The sequence below is a fragment of the Rhincodon typus genome, chromosome 17 (genome assembly GCF_021869965.1).
Source record: "Rhincodon typus isolate 14 chromosome 17, sRhiTyp1.1, whole genome shotgun sequence".
NCBI lineage: Eukaryota > Metazoa > Chordata > Chondrichthyes > Orectolobiformes > Rhincodontidae > Rhincodon > Rhincodon typus.
The window spans coordinates 35,354,485-35,367,781 of record NC_063348.1 but is presented as its reverse complement, the minus strand read 5'-3'; the positions used below and the strand labels follow the sequence as shown (position 1 = coordinate 35,367,781).

Below are 13,297 nucleotides of genomic sequence, written 5' to 3'. Positions count from 1 at the left end.
GTTAATTATTTGCAAGTGCTTTGGTTCAGAAGTTAAAAGCGGCACCATATAAAAGCAAATCTTTCTTTCACCAGGAGTTGAGGCTATGTTAAAACTCACAACAGAATGCATTTAAAAGGGCAAATTTTTAACTAACACATTTATACGAAGTATCTCATCATCTTTTATTTGTAAAATACAAAGCTGGTGGTCAAGCTGAAGTTTTAGAATTCCAGCATGTAGAAAATACTGTCCAAATTGAGTTGTCACCTTATTTTCCTCTTTAACCACTCCATTGATATAGGTTGTGGGATGCCGTTTTGATGATTGATTTCTATGGGAACTTGTAATTTCAACCAGTGTCATTCCTGAGCTGCTCAATCACGGGAAATAATCTACCATCCAAATATGTAGCAGTTGGCTGCCATAAGCAATCAGTGAAACTACCAATTGCACTACGATGTGGCAATTGATGTGTCATCCAGCACAGGCAAGACTTAGGAAAAGTAGTAGGCCATTAATTCTATTTGCCTTCCTAATCACTTGCTGTACCAGCACAAACTGTCTTTTGATTCATGTGCCAGACACCCAGATTCCTCTGTTCCACCAAGTTCTGCAATCTCTCTCCATCTATATTTTTTATTCTTCCAGTAGAGACCTTCTCTATAGCACTAGTTTCCACAGCAAGGAAGCTGAGGAATGCATCAAAAGTCTACATGAAAATAAAACTAACCTTGAATCATTCAGAAGCAGGAATTACTTATGTTGGTATTGTGCAGCTGGGGAGTGATGTGGCCTCAGCATTATAATAATATAGTTTTAACAGCTAAACAATGAATTAATTCACCTGTTTGTTATTATCTAATGAGGAAGTCAATAGCATTTTTTAAAAATGCTTCTAACTTTGGGATGAGGTTACCTTAAAATAATTACAGGCACCAAAACCCTTCAACCACTAGATGATGCTATGATTCTTCATAAATTCTATACTACGCAATATCCTTAAAGAGCACCAGAAAAGTACTTTGAAAGGTTCTATTACTGGAACTATTTTTAGTCACATTACTCAGAGATGCCAACTGCTCCAACTTAGTTGGAACCTTGGCATCTTTCACTGAAACCAAATAGTCACTAAGTTGCATGATAAATCATCCATCTACAGTTGGGTCTAGGCATTCAACAGGACACACTTAGCTTAGTTCTAAACAACAGACTTACACTTATGACCACAAAGCAATTCACAGCCAGAAGCATAAACTCCTCTTACTGGGAGGAGTTGCTAGTGCTTATATTTCAAGCTAATACACTACTGGATATCCTTTCAGTCTCATTTACCAGCTTTTTATAAACATGGCTTCTGTAGGTGCAGTTGAAGATCAGAATGTTTCCCCTGGTTTGTGTTCATTGACAAAGTCCTTTCTGGGCACTCGTCACTCAGGTCACTCCATCAGAGATATTGGTATGGGCACTCATTAAAACAATTATTTAACCTCAGTCACGTCTGCAGCAGTACGGGGACCATGGGTCCAGTGACAGGAAAAGACGGTCAGGTCCTGAGGTGGGTAGAGGTGATCAGGTTCTAGGGAGGTAGTGGGGAAAAGTCATGTCTGGTGATGGTGGCGTTGGCGACAATGATGTTCTGTACATAGAGGGGGAAGGGAGGGCTGCCAGGTCAGTGTACAGCTCCTTATGGAGGTGTAGTTGGGGGTGTGCGAGGTAGTTTGAGGGTCAGGTTGACTGTTATTCAGGAGTCAAGCTAGGTATTCGATTGTCTAATTTTTCCTGAATAGCTATTTAATTAACTTCAACAGAACACTCCAAATTTTCATATGTAAATAGATACTTTCAAAGGATTCCAGGTGCTGGGGAACTTTCTAGCTGAATCATCAATTTCCCATGCATTTCCTTTGGAGTCTGCTACACCAGGGATTCTACAGGGTCTCCATGCAGACAGCTTTTAACTATGCCTCAAAAATGATCATCCAGTCATTGGAAAATCTGGGCCTCTTTTCTCATGACCTACAACTTTTCAATGAACTTCAAAATCAAAACGCAGTAGTATTAATAAGCCATAGTTTCTACTATGGAAGTTCAGGCAGCAATAGGTGGAACTATAAATTCCTTGTTTGAAGCAAGGCATGTCTACATATAGTCACAGTGGTATACAAAACAAAAATAAATGATCTGGTTTATAACTTCATACAGAGTAATTGAGAAGCAGGAAGTAGTTGAGGCTGTGTACTAAGACACAGGAAACCAGACAATTCCGCAGATGCTATATCTTTAGTGACAGCACTATAAACCAACCAGAAATAAGGTTATTTTAGATTTAGCATTATGTAATGAGAAAGGGTTAATTAATAATCTTACTATAAAGCCGCCTTTGGGAAACAGTGACTATAATATGATAGGTACTCAGGTTAAATATGAATATGCTCTGAACAAAGGAAACTATGACGATACAAAGGCAAGTTTGCTATAAAGGACTGGGGAATACATTAAACAGCCGGTGGCTAGTAATTAAGGATCCAATGATCTACAACAGATGTACATCCTCTGTGGCACAAACATCCAAAGGAAAAGGTGAATCAATTGTGGCTAATGAAGGTTAAAGATTGCATAAGATGAAAGGTAGTCACTTACAAGGGGTAAGCCTAATGACTGGGAGCAACTTAGAAACCAGCAAGGGATGACAAAGAAACTGAATAACAAAGCAAAAGGGAATATGAATGCCAGCCAGTGAGTAACAAAGGCAGATTGTAAAAACTTCTTCATATATGTGAAAATGTTTACCTAGAACAAATGTGGCCCATTACAGATGGAGACAAGTGAAATTATAGCAGAGAATAGGGATATGGCAATTACTTTGCATCTGTCTTCACAGAAGATAACACTGAAAATCTCCCAGTAATACCGGGTGACCACGGAACTTGTGAGACCAAGGAAAGGAAGAAATTAGTAAAAGGGTGGTAGTTGTGATGTTAACTGTATTGAAAGCTAACGAATCACCAGGACCAGAGATAGAGGAGAACTACGTCAGTTTGATGTCAGTGGGAGGGAAGATATTCAAAACTAATAGGAAGGATATGATACTGGACAATTTCAAAAATGGTAAAACTGGAAAATAGTTTTAAGTGAAGGAAATCATGATTGCCGAATTTGGAGATTTTTGGATATGTAGCTAGTAGCATAGGGTAACCTGTGGACATAATTATTTGAATTTTCAGAAGGTTTTGACAAAGTTCCATAGTGAAATATTAAAAACAAAATTAGAGCGTGAAAAATGGGGATTAATATTCGAGTATAGACTGAGAATCAGTTTACAGACAAAACATGGACAGCAGGGATAAATGGATCATTCTCAGGATGCAGACTATTACGAGTGAGGCACCAAGAGGATTACTGCTAGGGCCGCAGCCACTCAAGCTTTATAAATAATTGCTGGACTAATTGCAATATGTTCAAATTTGCTGTTGACAAAACTAGGGGAATAAAAGTTGTGAAGATTCAAGGAGGCTTCAAGGGGATTTGGACAAGCAAAACGATGGACTAGAACATGGCAGATGGAATACAATGGGAATAAGTTGTTCACTTTGGTTAAAAGAAAGGAAAAAGGCAGAGTATTTCTTAAATGTGTAATTGGAAAATAGCTTCCAAAGGGACATGGATGCACTTTTCATGAATCACTCAAAGTCATGCAAGTGCAGCAAGTAATTAGGAAGGCAAATGCTATGTTTGTCCTCATCACAAGAGGACTTGAGTGCAAAAGTAAAGATATCTTCCTGCAATTGTATACACCTTTGGTGAGACTGCATCTTGTATATTTTGTACACAGTTTCGGTCCCTTTATCTAAGAAAGGATATACCCACTGCAGAAGCAGTGCAACTAAGGTTCACAAGACTCATCTCTGCAATAGCATGATTGTTTTATGAGAAGTGACTGACACAAAACTGGGTCTTTATTCTCTAGAGTTTCAAAGAATGAGAAGTGAGCTCATTGAAACCTACAAAATTCTTACAGGGCATGGAAGGTTGAATGTAAATAAAATGCTTCGCTTGACTGATGACTCTAGAACCAGGAGACAAACTCAGAGAGAGAGGAAGACTGAGGCAAGGAGAAATTTCTTCACAGAGTGCAGTGAATCTTTGGCATTCTTTACCCCAGAGCGCTGTGTGGAAGCTCAATCATTGAATGTTAAAGACAGAAATCTAAAGATTTTTGAGACAAACAATATCAAGAGATTGAGATGGTGCATTAATGTGGCACTGAGGTAGATAATCCTCCCATGATTTAACTGAATGGTGGGCAGACTCAAGCGGCTGAATGAATGACTCTGGTGCCTGTGCTATCTCGGAACAGAAATACAATTGCCAGGCTACCACGTGTAAAGAATTTCACTCACTGTATATATTAACAGAACCTGACTGGCACAGGTACAAACCATGTCTCTACTTTCGAACCAACAACTGAATAATATGCCTTTGAAAAATGCTTGAGGAAATCAAGTCAACCACACATTGACAAGCAAAATAATCACTTTACAACGAAACAAGTCCAAGGAGAACAGGATTAAATATTTAACAGCCTAAAATCTAGGATCTTTCATGAGTGACATATACCAGAAACTCAATATTTCATATCTTAATGAACCCCCCATATAATTTTTACACAGCATTTTCATCTAATCAGAATTACTCAGCAAGACGTTTAAACATTCACTTTTTTTTTCAAATTTCTTTTCAGATAACATACTGTGGAATAAAAGCTTTCAAATATTTGCTGTCCAATCACTCACCAGTTTCTGACTTTCCCAGGACAGGAGAGTAAGAGTAGTTCTGACTATTGTACTCTCCACAACCCACAGTGTTTTCCCTTAGCTGAGGGCCAATAATCCTTTCCTGAGCACTGTCATCATGTCCACTGCTTTCTGCTGTACCAGACTCATCCTGTAGAGATATAGTGATATACTTTTCTATGACCAAACAACCAAGTCCATAGAAACAAAACGTAAATAAGGATGATGCATAGTAATTAGTAAATTACAGAAAACAAACCACCACTGTATAAAGTCAAAACACACTTATTTCATTAAATCCACAGAATTTCTAGCATTTGGTTCAAAGACTTATTTGAAGATATCTACTTATTAGATCACTCATGAGCATTTTATAGAGCAGTAATTCAGAAATTCAGCTCCTTTCAACTATCAGATACACTTTCTATTCCCCATGCAAACACATCATAGCAGATTTAATGAAATTAAATTAAATGAAGAACACTAAGTGAAGCAGTAGTTATAAATCCTGTGCCTTGAACAAAAGCTGTGAAGTTTGCTTTGGGGACATTGCTACCACCACCTGCACCTGCACCCCCCCGCCAAAAGAATGCGTGCATTCAGGAAAACAGCAGCTGCCAAGTAGATATTTTCCCCACCTCTTTTCCTATACCCACATCTTTTAGCGATTCATAGAAGTTCAGAAATATATCACTTAGTTTGAGTAATATCAGCAATAGGCATAATAAGCACCTCTCCGACTTAAAGTACTGTGCATTCACTGAACACTTTGAAGACTTTTATTTTAAATTCCTCACATCCCTGAGGAATCACAAAAACTCAAATTATAGGACAACAGTTTTTGACTGGAGAAGCAAATGGGAAAGCTGAACAAGATTCTAAATGTCACCTAGGACAAGCTTTGATCACAGACAGAGTCCACCTACCGATGCAAACTGGGGTTGTTCGCCATCTTTATCTGTGAGATGAAGAAAATTTTTCTTTCCTGGTTCAAATCCAGAATCAGCAAGAGATTTTTCACTAGAGTAATCCAGGGGACTCTGAAACAGGGCACAATTAGGTTTAGGTTTAGACTTTTTAAATGATATAACTTTAAAGTGGGTACACAAACTAACAGACCTGGAGATGTTTGAACAAAGGAAGTAAAATGTATACAATCTGGGATTTCACCATTACAGGCATATAGTGTAAAGCCCAGAAGATAAGGCTAAACCTAGATTTTAAAACTCGACACCAGCTGGAAAACTGTGTCAAATTCTTTAAGGGTGTGAAAGTTTTGCAATAAGTACAAAAGATTTATACAATGGCCCCAATGATTAGCAATAACAGTTATGTGGGAAAACTGGAAAACTTTGTGTATTGCTCGCCTTAGGGAAGAGATAACTAAGGGTTGAATTGAATTAAAAGTTTATGGTCACATGTACTCACAGGAGTACAGTGAAAAGTTTACAAGTTGCCATTAACAGCGTCGTCTTAGGTACAAAGGTACCTAGGTACAGATACAAAGCAGAAAAATAAGGAAAACAGTGTTAAAAAGTTAAACATTACAGTCCTTCTTACTAACAGGTAAAAGAAAACACTTAACAGTTCAACACCACAGTCTATAAACGCCTGGTAACTGAATAGAGAGGTTTTTTTGAAACTCATGAAAGATTTAGGTGGAGTAAATAAAGGTAAACTGCATCCAAAGGACGGATAGTTGATAACCAGAAGACTGTCAAAAGAGGCAGAGGCGCCTTTGGATAAATGGTTATTTTTAAACGTAATGAGTACCAAGAATGTGAAATGCACTGCCTGATACAAGGTCAGTACAAATTCAATAGCAGTTTTCAAAGATACTGGATAAATACTTCAAGCAAAGAAAACTGCACTGATATGAGAAAAGCACGAGGGAGTGGGAATAATTGATTTGCTCATTGAAAGACCCAAAGCAGAATCAAAAGACTGAAAGACAAACTTTGCTGCTGTACAATTCAACAATTGCATGATTGAAGAGACTTTGGTAGCATCAGAAAAATAATTAACTGAGCTGATTTGAATATTATGGAGCCAAAGGAGTACTGCAACTTCTGTGTGAAATGACTCCTGTACAATTCCCATTGTTTTGGCTACTGGGTGGTGTAAGATAGTTACGTTTCGACTGTTTTCTTAAATTCAAGATAAAGCAGAGCTTTGGAGCATGCAACCTCCTCTGGGATCTTTGTAGTCGTACATATTTTTCCTTATCAGAAAACGAATCAATTCTCGCTTGAATGTCTCAATTCAAGCCACCTCGACCATATCTTAGGCAGTGTTTTCAAGATCTTAACTACGTGCTGGATGAAAACATTCTTCCTCACATACAAACCAATTGAATATTGAATACAACTTCATGCCTCCTTGAGGACTGTGAAGATTAAGAATCAGCAGATGACAACATGCAATCCATTTCGTTCTGCTCAAAGAACTGAGTGAAGGTAATTTTGTTTAAAAGGACACCGGAATATACAACCTGGTGAAGTAGAGCGCAGTGTGTTATGACCTCGGCTCTAGGAGTTCACTGATGCTCTAGTCCCACAATTCAACATATCACGATGTAAAATAAAAATACTTTTTCCAGATACCAAAATGGAAAAATAAATGCTTTATCAAATCAGGTTTTAACTTTTCTTCATAAAAAAAATCAACCAAGTTTTTCAAGAAACACAATTATTGGTTTAATAGAAAAGAAGTATTCATTGAATATGCAATAATTACTCAGTAATATATATTCTTAGAGTCAGAGAGGACGGAAACAGACCCTTCAGTCCAAGCCGACCATAATCCCAAACTAAACTAGTCCTGCCTGCCTGCGGCCATATTCCTCCAAACATTTTTTATTCATGTACTTATCTAAATGTCTTTTAAACATTGTAGGTGCACCTGCATCCATCACTTCCTCTGGAAGTTTATTCCACACATGAACCACACTTTTAAAAAAAAAATTCCCCACATATCTTTTTTAATTTTTTCTCCTCTCACCTTAAGAGTATGCCCCCTAATCTTGAAATGCCCCATCCTAGGGAAACAACACCTGCCATTCAACTTATCCATAACCCTCATTATTTTATAAACCTCTATAAAAGTCACCTCTTGCCTACACTCCAGTCAAGAAAGTCCCAGCCTATCCAGCTCTCCTTATAACTCGAACTCTCCATTCCCGGCAACATCCTGGTAAATCTTTTCTGAACTCTCTTCAGCCTAATAATATACTTCCTATAACAGGGTGACCAGAACTGGACACAGTAGTCCAGAAGCCTCACCAGTGTCCTGTACAACCTCAATATAACATCCCAACTCCTACACTCAAAGGTCTGAGCAATGAAGGCAAGCTGGCTCAATGCCTTCTTAACCACCTTATCTATATGTAATGCAAACTTCCAAGAATTATGCACCTGAATCCCTAGGTCTCTCTGTTCTACAATACTGCCCAAGGCCTCCAAACATTCCCAAAACACACTTAAAGTCTTCAGGTGAAGTGAAAATAGGGGAAAAAAGTAGATCGACCTACTGAAAAATACACTTCAGCCAATGGGTTATTCTTCAAGACAAGCACAGTCTTCACTTTATCGCTTTAAGTCTGTCGCTATGTTATTCTGGCACGTGAAGTCAAGTCACTAATCATGCATAGTTGTTTCTGAAATCTTTCAAACACAGCTTGCTCAAGAAATACAATATTGCGAAGATGATTAAATCACACTTTCAAAAAAAAAAAAAGTTTTATCCTGAACTTGTGGATTTTCTGTTCAGATCAGATGGACAACCCTGCCTCACATGCTTTTCCTCCCACAATTGAAGGCCAGATACCGAAGCACTCTCCATTGCTTTTCAAAATAGCTCTATCAAGGTAATAGAACAAAACAAGCAATTAATGTTGTGAGATTTCTAGGAAGCCTCATGAAAAAAAAACCTGAGTTAACTTCTCCATTCCCGCTTTAGCAGTAATTATTCTTAAGGGCAGTGCCTCAGTAAATCAAGCAGCCATGTCCAGGATAGAAGTATATGCCAGCATCCTGCTTTTGTTTTCAGTAAAGTTTCCACACAACCCATGAACACCATATTAACTTAATTCCTCAAAAAAAAAAGAACTGGTACTGGAAAAATGCTGACTTGATTGCATGTTATAGTTTTCCCATCATGTAACATGCAGGACACAATTTGCAGATCTGCATACATCCTTATGAAGACCTGTCCAGTGAAAATGTTGACTTATAAGTGCTTGGATCTTCCAAATTCCTACATGTCCTTCCATAAGAATTTCATAGGCTCTATTTAATATTTCTCAACAATTATTAGGCAGTGGAGGTGATGGCCTCGTGGTATAATCACTAGACTATTAAGCCAGTGACTCTAGTAACGTTCTGGGTGCGCAGGTTTGAATCCTGTCATGGCAGATTGTGGAATTTGAATTCAATAAATATCTGGAATTAAAAGTCTAATAATGATTGTGAAACCATTGTTGATTGCCAGAAAAACCCATATAGTTCACTCACCTTGCCATCCTTATCTGGTCTGGTCTACATGCGACTCCAGACCCACAGCAATGTGGCTGACACTGAATTTCCCTCTAGGCAATTAGGGATGGGCAATAAATGCTGGCCTGGTTAGTGATGCCCATATCCCACGAATATATTTTTTAAAAAAAAAACTCTATTTAGTGAACTACCGCATACTCTTCATCCTCTGTCCATGAGCAAGTCTCCATTTCTCGTATTTTTCACATACTAACATTCCAGAAATCCAGCAGTTTCAACTTCCATTTGTGCTGATTAGGCTACTTTGCTTAACTCTGGATTGGCTTGCTGAGCCTCAGAAGAATTATTGATTGCCTCCTTCAGATAATCCAAATCCAAAAGAAGGTAATTATGCATCTGTCTGTAGTATCAAGTCAATTCCAATGATAGACTTTATTTAGCCACTGCTCAAGTCACCACACATGAAGGAACAATTCCAACATCCTTTTCGTGTAATTGCTCTGTCTCCTTAACTTCACTTGATCTTTGTGTTACTACTAGAAAAGATACCACCTTTGTTTCCTAGCGCAGGAGTGATTCAAATCCGACCAAGGTAAACTATGGACAACCCCTACACAGTTATGTCCCAAGCATTAGGTCATACTCTCTGCTAATTCTGTTTACTAGAACTTTGGCATGCTTGTCATTTTCTGGTGCAAAATTCATACCTTTCCCCAATAAAAGAACTTAAGTTCCTATGTATCTCTGACTATAAGTTGACTTGTCTCATTTGATAATGAACAAATAGATTTCCTTTTGTCAAAACTCCCTGCAACTCTAAAGTACCTTGCTTTCTACCCTGGCACTCTTGCAGAGGTTTAAATTTGGTCTCACAGCTGTAGCGAAAGCTATAACTTGCTCTTTTCTCATTGACAGTACCTTTCTCTGCACTGACCTTGATAATAAATTCAGTAGATTTACCCTAGAACTTTAAGCTATCTGCACAAAGGTGTCCCATCTGCTTGCAATGGAAATACTCAGACCTTCAAACTCTCTTCCATCCTCAGCACCTTCCTCTGGCTCAACAAAGAGATCCTGGAACATTCCTTTTTGTCCCTTTTCATCCCTGGACACCTGACCTTCTTTCACTTTTCCACCATCTATTCGTCTCAGGTTGGCAAGAGTGACACATTTGTGGACTACCTTGTAATTATCAGTCATCTCAATTGCCTGTCTTGTTGCTGCTACCTTCAGGTTTTCTGTGCGACTTTTATGTGGGTTCATTCTAACGAAGAGAGTGAATTTTTAAATTCTTCCAAAAGAAGTACTTCCCTAAGGGTCTCATATATAATCTCTTTATTCAATGCTTGCATCCAAAAGTAAAATTATTTTGCTTTATCCTCTCAAATTCTACACAGTCTGCCCAGGCTACTTCCAGATATTCTGAACCTTCTGCCTATAGGCCTCAGGGGCCAACTCATGCACTGCAAGAATAGCCTTTTCTGCAACCTTAATCTACAGAAGCCTACTCAGAAAGCACGGCTTAAATTTTACAAGCTCTGTCATCCAGCCTTAAATGAGCAATGCCCAGTTTTCTTTCATCCACCTCATCTATTTAGCTATCTTTTCAATAGAAATAAATCAAAAAGGCCTCAGGATACCTTTCACTAAACTTTGGGGGCACTTGCACAAATTTAAACAGCCCGACACTGGGTTTTGGATTATACTCAGATCTTTCTTTGTCAGAATGTTCCCAGAGGTCCTTTTTTCAAAAAGTTAACTTTATAAATCTTTTTCCCGTTTTCTCTTGCTGTCCAGGTCATGCGGCATTTGGACAAAGATTTATTTAGCATCGGAGGACATTACATAATTATTAACAAACATTCCCACTTCTGGCCTTATGATGGAGGGAACATTATTGTTGAAGCAGCTGAAGATTGTTGGGCCCGGGACACCACATTGAAGCACTCAACTAGGCTATCTGACCAGTGAATTTCTACTGTGAGCTTTATCTTACAGAGACGGGGAGGTGATGGCCTAGTGGTAGTATCGCTGGACTATTAATTCAGAGACCCAGATAGTGTTCTGGGGACCCGGGTTCGAATCCCACCATGACAGATAATGGAACTTGAATTCAATAAAATATCTGGAATTAAGAATCTAATGATGGCAGTGAATCCATTGTCAATTCTCGGAAAAAACCCATCTGGTTCACTAATGTCCTTTAGGGAAGGAAACTTAACTGGTTTGGCCTACATGTGGCTGACTCTTCACTGCCCTCTGGGCAATTAGGGATAGGCAATAAATGCTGCCTGGCCAGCGACGGCCTCAACCCGTGAATGAATAAACAAAAAAAAAAATTCTAGGTACTGTTCATTCAAAAGAAGCAAATCACAATTTAACCATACAGTGCGCAGATGGAATCCTCAAATGAACTACAATCTGAGTTTTGGGATTATTTGGAGACCACTCCTGGGATTGAGTGTCATTTGGGAGACACTGGTGCCATAAAAAGGAAACAATACAGTTCAGTATCTTGTATGCACAGAGAAGTAATTTCAGAATCAGCAGGGTAGACGGAAAGTGTGGAACAGAGTACTGGACATAGGCACCCTGGGGAGCAATGATGGATGCAGAGGCTACCAGTAATGCTGTGTTACTGAGACTTAGCATTGTGTAACAATTTTCAGATCTAGCAGCCAAGAAGAGCTAGGACAATGAAATAAATCATTCTTTTTCTCCTTCTCCTCTCAGATCACAATCTCCATCCTTCCCAATATTCCCTAATACAGTTTTTAAAAAAAAAGCCTTTACATTTGGCAAAGGATTCCCATGAACAGCTATTTGTAACAGCATGATAAAACCATAGCCAATGCTTATTTTATCCATAATTCATAGTCACTGTCAGTGAAGAGACGCCGAAAAAGAAAAATCAAGCAATTAAAAAAATGCAGAATAAGAATGAAAGAAAGCCAATTAATCAAAATAAAGAATATAAAAAAAACATTTATTACAGGTGAAGTAGCACAGTAGTTATGTTGCTGAACTAGTAATTTGGATTAATAATTCAGTCGTTATTGAGGTTGGTTGGCTCGCCGAGCTGGTTTGTTGTTCCGCAGATGTTTTGTTACCGTGCTTGGTAACATCCTCAGTGTAGCTTCTGACGAAGTGTCGGTGTGTTTTCCCACCTAAAAACCAGGTGGGAAAAACACACTGATGCTTCATCAAAGGCTGCACTGAGGATGTTACCAAGCACGGTAACAAAACGTCTGCGGAACAACAAACAAGCTTGGTGAGCCAACCAACCTCAACACCCACAACCCAAGCTACAGATCTACTCCAAAACCTTAATTCAGTGGTTAGATTTCAAATCACAACAGGTGAGTTTTAAATTATTTTGACTAAATAAAATTTAGAATAAAAAATTAGTGTATGTTCACCATGAAACTACTTGACTATCAAAAACGTATCTAGTTCTCCAACTTCTTTAGGAAGAAAAGCCTTCTCAGTGTGGCCTATGTACAAGTTCAGACTCAGAGCAGCATGCTTGATTCATAATCACAATCTGAAATGGCCGAATAAGCAGCCCAATTGTGCCCACATTTTATAAACATCACACGAAGGCAGTGGTTAAAAACCTGACAGTGCAATTACAGCAAATAAATGATGGCCTTGCCAGAAACTCTTGTTAACGAAATAAAAAGCTAAGCTACACTAAGATTCCAGCAAAGTAAAGAAAATTTGTAATAAAATGAATGCAGCACAAAGACATATACAGACAGGATGAAAAAAAAGCTTGGACCTGATATTCTTTAGGAATTCTAGCAAACTTTTAAGTAGCAAGCGGTAAATTGATCTTCAAGTCCTCTCAAAATGAACTAGAATAAAGAGACAACAGGTCAGACAGCAAAGCTATACAAGGGAAGGAGACAAGAAGGTGCAGGGCTGGATGAACACAGCAGGCCAAGCAGCATCATAGGAGCAGAAAGGCTGACGTTTCGGGCCTAGACCCTTCATCAGAAAAACCCTTCTGATGAAGGGTCTTGGCCC

At 38.6% G+C, this 13,297-nt stretch overlaps 1 protein-coding gene across 4 annotated transcripts in view; it reads right to left on the bottom strand.

Moving 5' to 3' along the window:
* Window positions 1-13,297, bottom strand: part of usp47 (ubiquitin specific peptidase 47) — a 100,828-nt gene that overhangs the window by 36,593 nt on the left and 50,938 nt on the right. For all 4 annotated transcript variants that reach the window (XM_048607000.1, XM_048606998.1, XM_048607001.1 and 1 more), the window contains 2 exons: window positions 5,702-5,815; window positions 4,776-4,926 (listed from right to left, as the gene is read on the bottom strand). In XM_048607000.1, the coding sequence (XP_048462957.1) occupies window positions 4,776-4,926; window positions 5,702-5,815 (265 nt within the window). The remainder of the gene's footprint in view (window positions 1-4,775; window positions 4,927-5,701; window positions 5,816-13,297) is intronic.